A 20,404-nucleotide genomic window follows, 5' to 3' on the forward strand; every position below is an offset into this window, starting at 1 on the left:
GGATACCTATCATGGAATAAAGTCGGAATGGATTCCGATTGGAATTATTCAATTATTCCCTAAATTTCTATTGTGTTTTTTAGGGAAAACGGAATAATTCCGATCGAAATTCATTTCGACATGTTCCATGATAGGTACTTTGGGCTGCGTTCGAAAACGTTACCAGGATGTTTTCGTGTATCATGTTCTTGTTTAACATTGGGTGAGCAACAAGGATAAAACGATACGGAAGCACTCGGGTAACATTTCCAAACGTGGTCTAAATATATTGTAGGACAGAGTGTTCTAAGTGATTTTCCACAAGAATTAAATGGGGGACAGCAATCGTTTAGGAGACATAATAAATTAAAGTTCCATAATATGTAGGGGACGACATTGATAAGGGACGTATTATGCATGGCAAGAAGTCGTATGCCTCTAAGCAGGGAGGGAAGGTGGGGTGGACTAGAATCCCTAGAAGTAAGAATCTGGACGATCATCTAGTTAGAAGTAAAATGACGTACGTATATGTGCAGTATATGTGACATGCATACATGTGCACTTACACAACTGACATATACAGTTGTGTAAATGCACACATGTGCTCAGTCATCAGTTTCAATAACGACAATTGGTCGCGCCATATTACTTCAGAACCAATGAAAAATCAAACAAGATTATCCAGACTCTTAATTCTAGGGACTCTAGGGTGGACCTTGTTTCGCGTGAAAATCGGATGACTAGGCAGGGGGGAGGTGCGATAGAGCTCACTTTGCATGAAAAGTCAGAAAACTGTAGAAAATCGAAAATCCATATGAAATAGTACAATCGCGAAGCGAGGTTCACCCCACCTCCACTCTGCTAAAAGGCGTACGACTTATTACTCGAAGCGAGTTCCATTCCACCTCCTTCCCTGCTAAAGCCTTGTGTCCACGATGCTAGAAATTGGTCCGAGATCTCGGAGAGAGAAAGAATTAACCAATCACATTTAAACAATTTAGTCACATGATCAATGCGATTGGTCAATTCTTTTTTCATCCGAGATCTCGGACGGATTTTTAGCATCGTGGACACTGGGCTTAAGAGGCGTACGACTTCTCATGATAGAATAAATATCTTTATACAAACCTTATTATGAAACTTTAATTTGTTATATCTCCTAAACCAATGCTGTCCTCCGCTTAATTCTTGTGAAGAATCACTCAGGACACTCACTTCTACAACATATCTAAAGGATATTCAAATCGGTAAGGTGTATAACCTAAAATATATATTTATCTTTTTATTATCTAATACCTTTCATTGGCTATCTTTTATGTATGTGTGTATATAAGATAAAGTAGATCGTTTTGCTTCACGACATGATTAAAAATAATACATGTATAATCTTCAAATGAATGAAGTTTTATGATCGTTATAATTGTTACATGAATATCACGTAATGAGATATAAGATTATAAATGTTACAATGTGATAAACAATAGAATGTACGTCAATAAAAATAATCTCTCTAAATGATGGAGAAAATTTATTTGCAATTTAATGTCGCATATTTTTTCATAAATATCTTACAAAATTTTTTATAAGTACAATTTTTACTATGAAAAATAAATTATAATAAAATGCTTTTATAAATTTGTTTTATATATTGCATAAATAGTAATCAACAATGTGTAAGTATAACAAATTGTATAGAATAGAATAATTTTTTTACTTCAGTTCACATGCCAAGTAAAGACTACCGTACATATTAATTCACAATTTTTTTGAAGTAAAAAATTTACATATCAAAAGAATTTCAGGTACTTACAGAATTTCTGTATTTACAGAAATTTGTATGCAGATGTTTCAGTCCTTATTTTCATAAAATATTAGCAAAATATATGTCCTATTTTAATCTTTCAAATTGGCATAAATAACATTAGGATTGATAACATATCCTTATGGAAGCATTTTATTAATATTCATTTTTTTTTATTTCAGGAAGGTTAATTATACGTACTTTTAGAATAATTTTTGTTTTTGTCTTGAAAAAAAATCTATGATTAGCTATGAGATCTTATTATAAGAACATTTTTTTCAGTTTCTATTAATTTTGATAGATAACTAAAAATATTTTTAGAACTACATATAATTATCAAATATAAAATATTAATTTTTAAGCTCTGACATTCTTTTTCAATTTTGTACACAACATAAAAGTTCACAAATTTCCAGGTTGAAAATAATCACAAGTAACTCTTATGAAATAATTCACTTTTATAACTTTTCAATTCTTTTATTATTAATTTCACGATATGGAATATTGAGGATTAAGAATTATACATGAAATCTGATAATGATAAAAACAATTATTACAAATTCATCGAGTTAGTTAAATTTGCACTGTAATTTACAATTCCGCTATAACAGAATTTATTTTATTCTATTTTCTAATGTTATATGAATATATATTATAAAATTATGTTAATGTACTCTAATATATTTAATAGTTTAATATTATGTACAGTGAGTCATAGAAAGGCTGCAACACTCTTTTTTTCAATAGGTTTCGGCCTTGTTCGTAGAACAGTTAAACGTAACTGGTTAGATCCACAGCGATTAATGAGTGAATAAAAACGGTAAAAACTTAATCACTCCAGTGAACAGAGTGTATTTCGAAACTCATCGAAAAAGTGTTGCAACTTTTCTGTGATCCACTGCGATTAATCTGTTATCCTATAAGCTTTCCACATTACCAAAATTTTTGTTTTTAAACCCCGAGCAGAGGGGTGAGAATAAATTTAATTCTGCTCGTACCAATGTGTCTTCGCAAATTTTAGATTTGAATGTAAGTAGTCCAAGATCTGTATACTTGCCAGCTGTAGAATCGTAATAAAGGTATATCTTTGTAATGTTGTAGGAAGCCATCAGCGGATACTTTTGTCAGCAAAGTGGTGACGAATAAAACTGGAGCGAAAACATCGACTTTTGCATGTAAAGAAGAAAAGAAGTCACAGGAGGATTGTGAAGAAAAATGCAATCCGTTCGTCTGCGACGTCTGTCCTAAATACTTCAAGAGCAAGTATTTATTGAAACGTCATAAGCTTACGCACACGGCGGAGATTATGCGCGGATGTGAAACGGATGTGAAAGAGAATTCTACATTCACCGATGAGATGCCGCGAAAGCAGGCACCTCTCCCATGCGTAACGTGCGATTTTCGCTGCAACAAGAGATCCACGATGATCGCGCATCTCGCCGAGAAGCACGACGGAATCGCGAACAATGACAGATTCGTCAGTGACAAGCGCGAGTTCACCTGCGTCGTCTGCGGCTTGGTGTTTACCCGCAAAGAGAGTCTGAGATCGCACTTTGTTCGTAAGCATACCCAACATTACGCTTACTCGTGTGAGCATTGTGGCAAGGGATTCAAAGTTAAGGGTGACCTCACCACCCATACCCGATTGAATCATCAGGAGTCACCGGTGGTGTGCGGTGTCTGCGGCAAGACCTGCCGAAATAGCCACAGTCTGTACACCCATCAGAAACATGCGCATTACAAGGCAAAATACGAATGCCCGTTGTGTCATCGACGGCTCGTAACACAGCAGAATCTGGATCAGCACTTGCTGACGCAGCATGAGAGGAAGGAAAAGTCGGTGTGTGAGCAATGCGGCAAGACCTTCTTCGAAAATTACGATCTGAGGAAGCACATGAGAATTCACACAGGCGACAAGCCGTACAGCTGCACGGTCTGCGGCAGAGCGTTTGCCAGGCACAGCAGCCTGAGCCAACATCTCCTTCTGCATACCGGCGAGCGTATCTACGCGTGCGACATATGCAGCAAGACGTTTGCTCAAAAAGCCGGTCTCATCTGCCACAGGAAAATTCACTCGGGCGATCTGCCGCCCTTACCAGTGATACATATCGATCACATATTGAAGGAATTTATTAAGAAATAAAATCGCATAACTTGAAAACATCATTGGTGCTTTACGATCTTCGTCTTTCATTTCTTTTCTCTCTCGTAGCAATTAAAATGATTAAATAAATAAATAATTATCACGTTTACGTGCAATAAAGGCATATTAATCGCTGAAATGTAAAACAAAAAATGAATTACGAAGCATTTGTTTGTAATGTTGACTGATAGCGTTGGTATAGATACGAAAAATTTAAATGAATGGAATTAGCACATTTTTAGTTACAAAAACCTGTTAAAAACGAAATTTTCAAAAATCGCAAAGTTCGCAATAAGATCACAAAAATCGCAATAAGATAATAATAATGTGAAATTATTATGAACGATTTCTAATATTACGAAATACGTGAAGCTGCTTAATTCTTGTGTGTTTTGATTTATTAATATTTTTACGTTAACTTTAATATATTTATCAATTTTGTACATTTTATTTTTTTATTTTATATATTATTTCAAAAATTCTTAAATATTACAAGAAATATTACAATAAGAGAAGTTATAAAAACAATTCAAAACTTCATTTTATATCTGAAAAATTTTACCTTGAAATTTTACCTTAATATTTTACTTTGAAATTTTTAATTTAAAAAAATGTACAAATAAAAGAATATTATAACAAAATATAAATATACAAATATTTCATTATTCAAAAATAAGCAAAAATTAAAAAAGGTGTTATAAACTATAAAGTTATGTTTATTTTTTTTTTTAATTTGCTCTTAAAGTTTAAGCATTATAATTTCGCGAATTTTAAATCAGTTGCAATTGTAAATAACATTGTTTATGAGATATTTATAGTTTGTATTCTATTGTTTGTATTTATGTTCTAAATATTACATTTTTCGTTTCTCATTAATGTTTTTAGTAGTATAATATAATGTATTATTTAGAAATAGGCTAACTTTAAATGGATACATATTTCTAAAATTGTTAAAATAAATTGTACTGATTATACTGGATGTGTACTTATGTGCAATATTTTATTTTTTTTTAATATTTTGTTTCGAATTTTCCCATTTTATAACAATTTCGTAACTAATGTAGGTTGCAACGGAGTGCAATGCTGATCAACAAGAAGGGTAGTTTTAGCTCCTCGTTTGTGAGTACCTTCGTTGATCTGTGATCTCTGATTAAATTTATATTATAGGATAAATAATAACTTCTAGCCTATAATTTTTTGCGGTATAAATAAAATTCACATAATTGTTCTAATAATTATTTCATTCCGTGATGTTTCAGGCACCAAGGCGCGTATAATCCTCGTGGCGTTTTCATCTTTGGTAATGAATCGCTGGTAATGAAGAAGTGGCAAATTTTGGAATTTGACGGCAAACCGTATTATGCGTTTGTGCCTGAAGGCGATATGCCTTTACCGGACGAAGATCAAGTAGAATCAGAGGAGGAAGTAGAAGTAATAGAAAATGGAAATATTGGTATAGATGTAAAACGGGATTACTCAGAGGGAGAATACGATTGTACAGAAGAGAAATCATACAATGTTGAGAGCATTCTTAACGAAAATGTTGAGGAAATAGAAGAACTAGATATGAAACCAATCATACTAAACGGCATCAGTGGAGCTGTGGATGGCAAAACGGCTGGAGATTTATATCAGGTGAAAGTAGAGGGTAGTACGGTGACTATCGAGAAACTTGCATCCAACGCAGAGATAGATGAGAAGACGAGCGAAGATCAGATGGAGGATGCAAATGATGATGAGGGAGAAATAGAATATCTTGAGGAAGCAATGCTAGATGCACCTAGCACACCCCCTAGCAATAAAGCATCGCGTATGAAAACACCTGCAAAGAATTCCAGTGAGGCTATGAAGTGTAAATTGTGCTCGGAGACGTTTGATACGATTTTAGCCTTCAGAAAACACGTAGCATGGACTCATAAAAAGAAGATGTGTATAATAGAAAACGACACTTATATATGCGCTGTGTGCGGCTTTAAAACTCAGAAGAAGAGTTTGTTTGCCGCTCATCTGGATAGGAAGCACGAAACTTGGAAATCCAGGAGACGGTCTACCAACACGAAATTTCCTTGTAGTGCTTGCGGCTTTATTTGCAGATCGAAGCATTCCTTGCAGTCTCACTTTACGAGGAAACATACGGACAAGTACGAGCATCAGTGCAGTTTTTGCTCAAAAAAATTTAAGGTCAAGGGGGATCTAACGAATCATATACGATTTCATCATAAAGAGAAGCCGGTCAAGTGCGACGTATGTGGCAAACTGTGCCTTAATTCCGGCTCGCTTTACGTCCATCAGAAGTGGGCACACTACAAACCTAAATATGAGTGTCACATCTGCAAAAGACGTATGGTAACACAAGCGAATCTGGATCAACATTTGGTGACACAGCACGAAAAACGCGAAAAGATAGTCTGCGCGGAATGCGGTAAAACTTTTACAAAGAAAGACTCATTCAAGAGGCACATGGTGGTACATACAGGATGCAAACCGCATTCCTGTATGATCTGTAACAAACCCTTCGCACGAAGATCCCAGTTGCGTCAACATCTGCTTATTCATACTGGAAAGCGTCCGTTTGTATGTGACATATGCGGCAAAGCATTCACGCAAAAGCCAGGCTTGATCTGCCACAGAAAAACTCACCCTGGCCAGCATCCGCCGTTACCCGTGATGCCAATCGCAGATTTCGTTAAAGAGTTCACTGACGGATATGTACAGGAAATGAACATGCAAGAGAACGAAGAGGAGATCATTCAGGAAGAAGTGTTGAACGTTTAATTCGTCGTGTGGATACATATTGAAGTATATATTTTTTTACCAGTGTCTAAAACAGCAAAAACACACAATTATTACGGATTAAAAATGAGAAGAATTGAGAAATTTTATGTACTTATTGTTAGTACAAAAATATTAAAAGCTGAAGCGACAATTACAAACGGAATTTTTATTTATGTATCTTATGTTTTCATGCAGAATGTACCGTATATCGATTACTACACCTCTATTTTAATAATACAATCAGGCTCTTTTCAATCATATTGTTTATTCTTTCCTCTATTTGTTTTTTTATTAATTATTTATTCTTTTTTGGTATATTGTTTTTGCGTTTTAGACAAATGTAAAAAGTGAAAGCAAAAGAGAAAAACATAAACAATGAACAATAGAGAAATGGAGAATTAAATGATGAAACTCGCGATTCTAAAAATTCAAAATAAAGAAAAGGAAATATCAGTAAACAAGTTGTCGATTATTCAAATTTTTTCATGTATTGTAATTATCTAACTTTATTTCTTTAAAAATCCAGTTTTATCGAATTATGAAATTTTTTTGTAATTATCGCTAATAAATTTACATAATGTAGGTTATTCAAACTGTATACGTTATTTGTCAAAAAATAGTTACAATTTAATTTTAAAATTTTAAAATTTAAATAGTGATTACTCAATGTAATATAACTAAGAAATAAGAACGTATTGATAAAAAAATTCCATTGATAAGAATATGAGGTTTGTAATGTATAATTATTTCTTTATTTCCAAAGTTTGAATAATTATTTAGGATAACTGAATATACATATAATAAATAAGTATAAATGTAGATATGTAGCTAGCAATTGTAAATTACATCTTTCTAAGAATAGAGAAACTGATCTTACCATTTCTGTCGGTTTTTCGCATCTTGTTGATTATCATTACAATAAAATTAAAACTACATTTCTTTAATCAGTAAAATACATTTCGAATTATATAATGTTATAATAATGTCATAATGTTTATATGTGTGGACTTATTAAAATTAATGCACGGAAAAAAACAGAAAATTCACTGATTCACAGCAAATCTACAATCGTAATATATAGATAGTCAATTTTCTATGTTAAAGTAGCAAAGTTGACAGCTGAATAACATTAGCGATTTGTTAAACCATCAAATCTTCTTTGTTACAGATATTGAATTCGCGCAGTAAGTTATAGGTTTGCTGTACTACTCAATTTATTTGTTTTTTCGTGTGAAAAAATATAGCTATACATTATTTCGACGATAATTTTTATTTGATTATTATTCAATGTATTCTTAATGCTATTTTATTGGTTAAAGGAAAATAAGGTCAATAACACAATATGTTTATCGCTGCAAATGTTGATTTTGTAGAAAAGGAATGCAATGTACAATAATAGCTACAATAATACAAATTAATCATAAAGTAATGTAAGTACAATTGGAAAATTAAAGTTATATAAGTTTTCCCCTCAATGCAACATTATTTTACGGAACATAAATTTAAATAGAAGGTAAATGTAAAAAGAACATTTAATCGTTATACTAAATTTAATCTTATTTCTTTTTTTCTCTTTTATGCTATAAATATATTTTATACGAATATTTCACATATTATATTATTTCATTCATTGGTGTAAATTCGAATTCGCAATCTGTGCATGATAATTTAAACATTTTACAATTGGAGAGAATATAAGATAATAAGCAGATACTTAATTATTTCTTCTGTTATTCAAGATTGGTTTTAAAAATTAAAATAACTTAAATAGAAAAGTTAGTAATTATTGATTTTATAAATCAATAATGATTTTCAGAGTGCTTTTTTTATAAATAAAAATATCTTTTTTGTTTTACCACATTAAAATAAATATTTTATCTTTTTAAAGGATTTAATTTACTCTGACAATTCGATCAGGAAATATATTTTTGAAGATAAATTAAAAACAATATAACAAAATATATTTTATAATATTATATAATATTAAATAAAATTATACAAATTTGACATTATATTATCATCTTTTAAATAAAATATTTTATTTGAAAGATTTTTTTATTTAATCTAGTCTTAAAATTTCCTCTTCGAATGGTCAGAAGAAAAGTAAATTCCGTAAAATATATCGAGACACTACTATGTCTCCAAATTATTTTTTATTTTTTTTTCTTATTTTTTACCTTAAAGGGCGTCTCTTAGAATTCGTAAAATCATAATTTTTTTGAATGAAAAGAATATCGTGCTTAAATTTAATATAGTATAATATTTGATGATAACTTAATTGCTGTATAACATAAAATTTTTGTACCTATTGTATAGTAAAGTTTTCTAATATTTATTAGTGTTATATATGATATAGTAGAATTAGTGTTATTATATGTAGAAAAATAAATATTTTCATTTATACAATAATACGAATTAACTATTTAAATGTAAAACAGTATTTGTATAGGATCCATTTTAATCTATCTAATAGAATAGAATATCTCTTAATTTATCTTAGAAAATTCTTAAGTTTAAACTAAAAGTTGTTAAGGGGAAAGAAGATGGCGATCTTTGAGTGACCTTGAGATGTCCTTAGGGTCAAATGAAGATTATTTAAAACTTTAACTGGAATTATGTAATTTTTTTTACATAATATGATTTCTTTAGTTTCTCTGCATGTAAAAGTATTAAGGTAGATGTATTGAAAAGTATTAAGGTAGATATATCAATAGTTTTTGAACTGTTTTATATTTTATTTTGGCACATATTGACATGAAATATTAAACATCTTGTAAACTATTCATTTTTTGATAATTGTACCTTAATACTTTTATGTACAGAATAATGAAATAAATCAATTGGTGTAAAGAAAAGTTTATTTTAAATACATAGTTTATTTAAAAAAAATTATATATTTTGTAGTATACAACCGAAGTAGTGCACAGCGCTTACAAAGCACTAAAAAAGCACATATAATCGCTTTTTAGCGCTTTACAAGCGCTGCTATGCTATTTGGGAAGTATATAATTTTTTTTATTAAGTAACTGTTTTTTTACATCAATTGATTTATCTCGTTATTCTGCGCATAAAAGAATTAAGGTACGATTATTAAAAAATGAACAGTTTACAAGATAATATTCTTGAGGCTTTCACGGGTGTTACCTATGTGACAATCTTGCGTTTCGCGGGTTTTCTCCGTGTTCAGATCCATTCTTGGAATGCCAACGTTTCGTGAACCTTGCAGTTCACTTCATCAGGGCGAGGAGCAGCCTGATACTAAGCTGTTCCCCCGGGTCGTTCCTTTTATATCACAATTTTCTCCCCCCTCCTCCCCCCCACACAAGCAGCGTAATATAAAAGGAACGACCCGGGGGAACAGCTTAGTATCAGGCTGCTCCTCGCCCTGATGAAGTGAACTGCAAGGTTCACGAAACGTTGGCATTCCAAGAATGGATCTGAACACGGAGAAAACCCGCGAAACGCAAGATTGTCACAGTTTACAAGATATTTAATATTTCATGTCAATATGTGCTAGAATAAAGTATTATATAATATAACTCGAAAACTTATTGATCTTTCGATATTTCTACTTTAATATTTTTATATGCAGAATAATTAGAGAAATTATATAATGTAAAAAAATATCAAAATATATTTTATACAAAATTGTTAAAATTAATAAATCTATACATTATTCGCTCCTAAAATTCTTTCTTGAGTAGTGGTGCCCTTTAAAATATTGTTTTGAAATTTTAGCCACTTATTTTCGTTTATTGTTAAAAAAAATATACCATTCTATTTAAAAAAATTTTTAAATCTTCACCTGACCTAATTAAAAGGACATCTTCTCAAGGTTAACAAAGGTTACCATTTTTTTTCCCCTTAGTAACTGAGCAATTTTTGTCTGAAACAGTTTCGTCTTAAATTTAAGAATTTTGGAATATTTTACTGGATGGATTAAAATAAACCATCCTATATATTAAATATCGTTTTATGTTACATAAAATTAAACAGTTATTATTGATTTTTGCACGATACATGTTCTTTAGAGGATACATTAATATTAATTTGAATGATTTCACATTGAATGACTTCATATGTGAAAGATGTATTGCAGAATTATTTCTTTTAAAATATAACTGCACTGAGAAAAATTTCTGGTTGAAAATAAACTAGAAATCAGAAAATTCTGATCGTACCAATCAGAATTTTGGTTATCTCTAGTAGAGTTACAGTAGATTCAACCAGAAAATTCTGATTTGTCCATTTTCAACCAGAATTCCAATTAATGCAAACAGACTTTTTCCAGTGTGTGTTCAACAAAGTTAGACTAGTTAGTAAGTTGTGTGTACAGGAGCATAGATTTCTGTTTTAAAGAAATATTTTTGATAATTTTTCATTGTAAATTATACTTAGATAATAATAAATTTAGTTAGACAGCATATATATTTAGTTAAAGAGTATTAATAGTATATAGATTATAATGATAGAGTATTAACATTGTGCGATCCTATTGTAATAGCCTATGCTTGACTAAACTTTTACTCAGTCAGCCAAATCTGTCAAAAACAAATTTTTAAATACTTGCTACAAATTTTGTCGACAAAGAACACCAAATAAAATACAAGTTTATTGTTAACACAAATCACATCGGATTTGTTATCAATTTTGTTTGCAAGTTTGATGTAAATCTAACGACAATTTGCTAACAATTTGCTTTTTGGATACCTATGCCACTTTCGAAAAAAATTCAGATTTTATGAAGCATATTTCATAAAGTTGCAATATGAGTAAGTATACTTTGTATTAATCAGATATGTTTTGAGAGTTTAATGATAATAATAATTTTTTTCTGCAACTTTTAGGAGTATAATCGGTACGGATTCTTTAAAAAATTCAACGAAGAACGGTCTGTCGCAGTTCCGATTTCCTGAGAAGTATCACGTAGAAAAATCGAAATTAAAAGTAAGTTTATATATACAAAAAGCATGAAACTCAAGAAAACTATATTCGTCGTCTTTATTTTATCTAAGTGTAAAGTGGAAGTTTATAGTGAAAAAACATTTAAGAAATATAGTCAGAAAAAAGAGAAGTTGAGCAAGAGAATTTGAATCTACAATGACATTAATTTTATTATTCTTAAGTCAGCTTGAAAAGTCATAGAAGGAATTATCTTCATTTCTGCAGAATTGCGAAGAATCTCTTGAGTTGAAATCAATTAGTTATTATCAATTCTTTTGAATTGATAATACAATATATCGAATAGAGAAATATATAATATAATTTTCCTGCGATATTATTGTCTACACGCAAAAGTGGATGCTATGAGAGTATTAGAGTTATGTATGTAATTTCTGCAGGATAAAGAAGGATTCCATAGGCATGTGCAATACATATGCAATCGATATGCGACCTGTACGGCAAGTACCAGAATCTATTCAAAAGATAGAATAAGATAAGTCGCATCTACAATAATTTTTTTAGCATGCGTGTAAGAGGAAGTTTATGATAAAAAAGTTGCTAGAGCAGCAACAAGTAGCTTGCACCACAAGTTATACAATAACCGGAAAGCTATCGTCTACTATCTGCGGTAAGAACCTTGAACAGCAAAAATTCCCTAAGGACACATGTGAGATATTACGATAACAGTGTGATGACGTATGGCTGCACGAGGAGATTCACAATCCAGAACAAGTAAAAGCAACATCTACTGATGTACATCAACATTAGATCTGCGACGTCTATAGTCAAAGCTTCAAGTAGAAGTTTGATCATACATAGGAAGAACCATCCTTTATCTTGATTTTCTACAATATCGATCATCTTATCGAAAACCTGCTGAAAACGAAAGCGGAAAAGAGGAATTAATGTCTTAAAGAAGAAAAACGAATTCGAGACGTGTAATGTTCACAGACTACGTAAATAAATTCTTTTAAAACTAATAGCGTTTTCCACTGGGAAAACTGGTGCAGCACTAGCGCCGTCCTAGGTTTATATGAAAACTGCATTAATGCAGTAATAGTGCAGACTCAGAGGAACACATGATTGCATCGATTTTTGTTGTCACTTCGAGCATAACCTTAAAAAAGGATAAAATTTACTTAAACTTTTTTACCCGGATTATTACAAAATCTCAATCACCCGCAACTCGCCGGCTCGCGTAAAGGAGGCATGGCAGTGTCGTTGCGCTTAGCGCCGAGACACTACCGTGTCTCCTGATCCTCCTGAACATCCTCGATTATTTATTAATTTTTTTATAATTTTTTATAACAATAATATTTTTAGTTTTTGCATATCTAGTAAAATAACTAGGATTAATATTTTACTAGATACGCAAAAACTAAAAATATTATTGTTATTAATTAAAATAATTTAATATCATGCCTTAACATATGATCGTATCTGAAAGCGCAAATACATAACCTTAATTTCAACTTGCACTGGTCTTCACTGATTTCAAAGACAGTGGAACAATAGTTGAATTCAGTGCAAGTTTTTTTGCACCATTTTTGTCAGTGGAACATTAAACACTGAACTGGTTTTCACAGTGGAATAACAAAATTGCACTCAGTGCGCACCAGTGTTGCATCAGTTTTCCCAGTGAAAAACGCTATAAGACAAATGCCCGTATTCATAGTCAAGCCTTATATTTAAAGCTTCCTTAAGTTTATTTTTAAATGTTCAGTAGCTAATAAAATAATTTATAAAGCATCTGAAGATAAATTTAAAGAAGGCTTAAATATAAGATTTGACTATGAATATGGGTATTACTCTTAGTTTTAAAAGGATTTACATAGTAGAATTTGCGAGGACAAGGAAAAGTTTATATTATTGTACTAGAATATTTTGCTAAAGAATATTTTGCTAAATAAAACATTTTAAACCAACAAAGATTCCTAATGCAAGTATTGTCGGTTTAATAATATTAATATAATTTGTATATGTATATACAATAGTGCTTATAAATATTTTGACACTAATGTTTTTATCGCTTCATGAAAAGTTAAATACTCGATTAAAAAAAATCGCAGAGAAGCTTTTGATTATGCATTTTAAAGCGCAAAAATAGGACTTTAAATTCTGTTTGAATTTTTTTCTACATTTTGTTCCTAAATTACATAAAATTTGAAATCGATATTTTTTGTCTTATTTTGAAACGCTGCAGTTTGATGAAACATCGGACAAAATATAATATAAAAGTATTTAATGTAATTTAGAAACAAAGTCTCATACAAAATTCAAATACAGATTTAAAGCTTTATTTTTGCGTTTTACAATGCATGGTCGAAAATTTGTCTATGATTTCTTTCACCGAGATATTTAACTTTTTATGAAATGCAACAAAAATATTAGTATCAAAATACTTATGAGCGCTATATGCGTATATCCATATTTATTATTTCTTTTAACAAAAATATCTGTATCTAAGTTTTTAGATTGAAAAACTGAAAATGCTAATTAATATTTTATTTTGGTTGCAGAACGTATGTATGTTGTATTTTTGTTATTGATATGACATTTGCATATTCTCTAAAGAGTGACAATACTAAAATTGTTAAAATAATAAATGATAATAAAATAGTCACAATGTTATCTTATGAATTTTTGTTATTTCACTAAACCTTCTATATTATAGTTTTCCAAATATCTTCAGTTCTAATATCTATAAAGAAAGGTGCGATTTGTTAATATTTTGTATTATAAGAGTATTGTAAGATTTATAATAAAATACTGAAATATTAGCTAAAATAATAAATTTAATAATTGTTGAAAGGACACTGTAAAATTTTGTATAATCTTTATTTTTGAAACTTTGAAACTTTTCACAGAATGTTAAGAGAACTCATACTTTCCGTTAAAGTCGACTATAATCGAAATTTTTTGTCAAGTGATTAAATCGTTAAAGAAAAATAGTATAAGCGAGTGAGGCACTTTTCTCATATTTTTATATATTTCTTGACAAAGAATTTTTTTATGTCGTAGGTTTGATTTGCTAGAAATGGACGATATCAAGAATGAAGCCATGCGGGATTCTCACGCATTCTTTATCGACACATCTTCGAATATCGCCGATATAATCAGCACGGATAGCAGTAAAGAGAACAGGAGTGTAGTGAAACGCTTACGTTATTCCTGCAACGTTTGCTCGTTTCCGTGCCGAACGAAGGGAAATTTAAAAAAACACAGGCAGCTTCACAAGAATACATGTAGGATATGTAACGAGCTTTTCGCCTCATCGGAGAAGCTAGAGCATCACATGGTTGTGCATCATGGCGAGCCTAAATATACCTGTAAACTATGCTACTCTGTTTTATGGAACAAAGCGGACATGAAGAAGCACCTTGTCGTAAACCACTTATTGGTAGACCCTTTCTGCAACACGTGCACCACCTGCAATAAGGAATTCCAATCGAAGTTCGCAATAGAGAGGCACATGTATAGCCAGCACGCGAAACTCTCGGTAGGATGTACTATCTGTAGACGCATCTACAACAGCTTCACCGCGTTGAAGGCACACAACAAGCTTATTCACCTGAAGACCGGTTACCAGTGTGAGATTTGCAAGCGACGTCTCCACACTATGGATTCCCTGGAGAAGCACCTACGACGGCATGAAGGCACGCGAAATATAGACAGTTACATCTGCACAACATGCGGAGAAACTTTTCTCACCAAAAATAATTTAAACAAACACGTGGTCATCCATGGCGACGTCAATCCTTACATCTGTCCGGTCTGCCAGAAGGCTTTCGACAAACGGGCGAATCAAGTGCAACATATTTTGACGCACATGAGTAACGTTTATGCGTGCGACATATGCGGACTTAGATACTCGCGAAGGGCTGCCCTATTATGGCACAGAAAAATGCACCCTGGACCGCTCGGAAAATTGCCGGTTATACCCGTGATAGGCATTGTGAGCGAATTTGTTAAGAATTACATTAGCAAAACGAAAAATTTACCAAATACTTAATTCGAAGTCTGATGGTTAAATCTAGAAAGTACTAACTAAATCATTTATTTAAACGTTACTTTTTTTTTAAGATATAGAACTTTTCTGAAGATAAATTTTCAATAAATACGTGATCTTAGTATAAGTGTCTTCAGTAATTGCAATTATAGGATAAGATATCTTTATTTTTTCTCGAGTATGTATATTATGAATTTCTGTTAATGATGTTATGTGATGTTATATTTTGTAAAAAAAAAACGCAGTTCGATATATGATTAGTTCGTACATGTATAGCGAATTTATTTGAAATATATGAACAATTAATTCAAATTGTTTTTCCCAAATTGTTTCTGATTATACTCTATTTCCCAATAATTATGTATCGATCTGTAGAATTTACTTATTCGTTATCAGGTAAGTTACTATTTGCCATTAATTAATTATGCCAAATAATTAATTATGGTACTGATAAGCTCTTTTTTTTAGGTGATCCGAGAGTTTTGTGTTGCATTATGAAAAGCTGATATTTAATTTTCGCAAATCTCCGAAGATTTCTAATCACATTTAGGAAGGTAACTTAAGGAACAACGACAATAAAACATCCGAATGTTTATTAAATCGCTTCCAATGATTATTATAAATCGTTCCCAGCTGCTTTCTCCACCCGATGATTTTACTCGACAGGCGTACAAGCAATCCTTCCTTTGATTTATAGCTAACAGTAATGTGAACTTTTGCCTTTTTATGTTTTAGAGTGGATCCATTGAACGTTGAATCCAATATCCAAAAACCATTCGTCGGAATTGAATGCGAACAGACGGAAAGAAAGAAGTCGTTAATAGAACGTGAAGGACGACTGTCCGAGATAAATGCGAATCTAATGAGAGAAGAGCTTAATTCGCAAATCATAACTGAAGAGAATCGACCGACTAGAAAGAAAACGACGTGTGTAGAGTGCAATCATTGTCGCCGTAAATTCTTGAAGAAGAGTAACCTCGCCGAGCACCTGAAGCAGCACAGACACAAATGCGCCGAATGTCCGAAAACCTTCAGCCTGCGGCGTTATCTGGCCTCCCATGTTGAGAAGAATCATCGGCAACAGATGTACGAGTGCAGCGTGTGTAAGTATAAGAGCAACAACAAAGGAACCTTAAAGAATCACTATATCCGGCTACACACGAGTAACTACGACTACGCGTGCGATACGTGCGGCAAACAGTTCAAAATAAAGAAGGCTCTGAATCACCATGTAAAGCAGAACCACAGCGAAGCTCCGCCTATTGTGTGTGACGTCTGCGGTCATTTCAGTAAAAATCTCCACGCCCTCAAGGCTCACATGAAGTATAGGCATTACAAGCCGGAGTTTGTCTGTCGAATATGTCGACGAGGTATGACCACGCAGGAGAACTTAGAGCAGCATCTCATGTGGCATGAAACTAGGGAGAAGGTACTCTGTCCGACTTGCGGCAAGAGATTCCGGGGACGCGATCTAGACTCACACATGAGAGTACACACTGGAGTGAAGCCATTTCCCTGTCCCGTCTGCGGAAAGACTTTTCGGCGTCAAACTGCTCAAGAACAACACGTGTTGATCCATACCGGAAAAAGACCCTACATTTGCGATATTTGTGGTCAGACGTTCGCCCAAAAGCCTGGCCTGATCTGCCACAGAAAGAGGCATCCTGGCCCATTACCTCCGCTGCCAGTGGTCTCTATTAAGAACATTGTCACCGAATTTACGAAAGAATACGCGATGAAAAACGCGGTCATAAAGATTGAATAAAATGTATATGTTTTTAGTATTTCTAGTACAACTGATGAAATGAATTGTGGATAAATGCTTCGCGATTACATCAATAGTAATTAAAAATTTGGCTTAAAAAAGATCGCGATGATAAAATAACAATTTGAAAGTTATTATTTAAACGATATTTTTTATTTATACGAAAAAGCTACATATATCTTTTATATATTTTGTAGATATAAATGTGATATTTATATAAATTTTACATTCTTATAAAAATTACTTTTTATATTGATATGTATACGTCACACAGTCAAAGTGTTAACTTTAGTAAATGTATATATTGATTACAATAAAATACGATAAGTGTATACATCTACTGAGTTAACACTTTGATTGTGATGTAATAAAGATACACTTTTTGAACAAAAAATTGTATAATTATATAATGTATAATGTATAATTTGTAAAAATGTATAAATGTAAAAAATGTATAATTATATAACATAATATATAATATACATATTATGTATAAAATACGATAGGTCAGGCAATACGTGACCTTAATTTTGCTTTTAACGATCAAGATAGTAAAAATTAAGGTTATTTGTTGACTCATCCATGTATGAATATGTACACACACACACACACACACGCGCGCGCGCGCGCGCGTACGTACGTGTAATTATGCGCGTGCGTGCGTGCGTGCGTGTGCGCGCGCATTACATATGCACATTTTTCTATGTCAAGTTTTGAAGTATGAATACCTTTTTGCAATTTTCTACTGTATTTTGTATATAGTTTGCAATAAAAATTATGATTTTTATAAATTTTGTATATTATTAATTTCCTATGTGTAATAATAAGTATAACATGAAAGAAATTGGAGAATACAATTTTTTATTTATTATGTACATACATATATATATTATGTATACATATATATCATACATATATCTTATATATGTGTTTGTATGTATAATATCAATATTCAAATACAACATATAATTAAGTGGTCTTATAAATCATAATATTCAGTCATCTAATATTACTTTCTTTCATTTGAAAGTATTTTTGGCAATCAGTGATAAAATTTTAGATAGAATATTTTTTTATTTTATTATTATAAAAAATTTATCATAAAATTTTTATTAAATAAACGTCAACATTTTTAAACTACTATTTAATCATATTTTTTATTAATGTTGAATCATATTTAAAAATAATTTACATTACGTAAATTATGATCTACTTGAAATTTGATTTTATATAATAGTATCTTCATATTGTTTACATTCTCTTTGTAGATTAAAAATATTTTCGTGTAAAAAAAAATACTGGAAATCATTCAACACTCTTAATATCTCAAGTAAGTAAGCTCAATATCCAGAGATAGATCTTGCATCGTGTGTAATCAAATTTAATTTGTTCGTAATTTATGTTTTAGTGATTCACCTGTGGATCCTCTGACGGTCATGGACGCCAATAATGTGGAACACTTGTCCGAAACCATAGAATGCTTACCCGAGTACGACTTATTACCAAATAAAATCAAACGATATATCGCTAGGAGAGAAAGAAAAATGAAAGAAGATATGAGAAAGCAGAGCAAAATCAATCAGAACAAAATCGACAAAAAGAAACCTAAACTTTCCTTCGAGTGCGCCACGTGCGGCCAATGTTTCAGCCAGAAAGCTACCATGATAAAACACATGAGCTTGCACAAATATCAATGCCAAACTTGCTGCCAGAGCTTTGGCCTGAAGCGAGAATTGAAGCGCCATATCATGAACGTTCACGGACCTCTCCTGTATCCATGCAGCATCTGTGACTACAAGAGCAACAACAAATGCACCTTAAAGGATCATTTTATACGGAAACACACGAGCGGCTTTCAGCATTCTTGCACGGTTTGCAGTAAGCAGTTCAAAATCAAGAACGACCTAAAACAACACATGAATCAAGTTCATAGTGGGGAACCGCCCATCATCTGCAGCATCTGTGGACACGCCTGCAAGAACGTGCCCGCTATCAAGGCGCACATGAAGTATCGGCATTACAAACCGGCTTACGAATGCAAAATATGCAAACGTGGTCTTACCACTCAAGAGTATCTCGACCAACACCTGATCTGGCATGAAAGAAAGGAGAAGGTCATCTGTCCCACCTGCGGCAAAACCTTCGGTCAGAAGAGGGACTTGGACCTTCACTTGAGGATTCATCAGGGTATCCGACCATTCTCTTGTCCAGTCTGCGGTAAAACCTTCCCCCGAAAGACCGCACAAGAACAACACATATTAATTCACACCGGCAAAAAGCCATATATTTGCGACATATGTGGACACACCTTCGCACAGAAACCCGGACTCATCTGTCACAGGAAACGGCATCCTGGACCGTTACCGCCCTTGCCTGTGGTATCCATTAAGAAAATAATCATGGAATTTACGCAGGAATTGGTCTCTTCTACACAACAAGATAAAGTAGATAGCTAAATATTTATTTGAAAAATTGCTCTAACGTAGATTAATTAAATTTGTTTACATTAATCCCATGATGCACATGATTCCGCGCGAAGACGTATTATTGTGATAAATTCACGAATTTCACAATTTATTTCTCTGTATATCAAAGATTATTTTAAGAGAACAACTGATTCTTAAAAGCTTCGAAATATATTTTGAAATAATACAAAATTTCTAAAATAATAATTAAATAACATTAATATCATAAATTTCAAAATTTAAAATTAAAAAGCAAGTTTAATTTTATTTTCTGAATTCGAACTTTTTTTGTCTATACAACGTCTACTTCTATGTCGCGATTAAGTTAATTCTAAATAATATAATTTTTAGTTAGATGTATTATCAAACTAACTGACGTGTATTTTACAATAAAAAATGAAATTTTAAATAGAGTTTTGTACATTATATATATATATATATATAATTGTTATGTACGTATCCATTTATTCTCGGATTAAAATTCACTTCCTACTGCTTCATTCACAAAACTTGAAACTTTCTT

The 20,404-nt window shown here is 32.0% G+C and overlaps 1 protein-coding gene across 1 annotated transcript in view; it reads left to right on the forward strand.

Moving 5' to 3' along the window:
* LOC108726858 (uncharacterized) overlaps positions 1-20,404 on the forward strand; it is a 76,360-nt gene that overhangs the window by 51,846 nt on the left and 4,110 nt on the right. Inside the window, exons 5-8 of the mRNA XM_018454654.1 lie at positions 2,882-3,858; positions 5,191-6,685; positions 16,387-17,367; positions 18,825-19,820. Coding sequence (XP_018310156.1) covers positions 2,882-3,858; positions 5,191-6,685; positions 16,387-17,367; positions 18,825-19,820 — 4,449 coding nt within the window. The remainder of the gene's footprint in view (positions 1-2,881; positions 3,859-5,190; positions 6,686-16,386; positions 17,368-18,824; positions 19,821-20,404) is intronic.

The sequence above is a fragment of the Mycetomoellerius zeteki genome, unplaced genomic scaffold, assembly GCF_001594055.1.
Source record: "Mycetomoellerius zeteki isolate Tzet28-1 unplaced genomic scaffold, Tzet1.0 scaffold112, whole genome shotgun sequence".
Lineage (NCBI taxonomy): Eukaryota > Metazoa > Arthropoda > Insecta > Hymenoptera > Formicidae > Mycetomoellerius > Mycetomoellerius zeteki.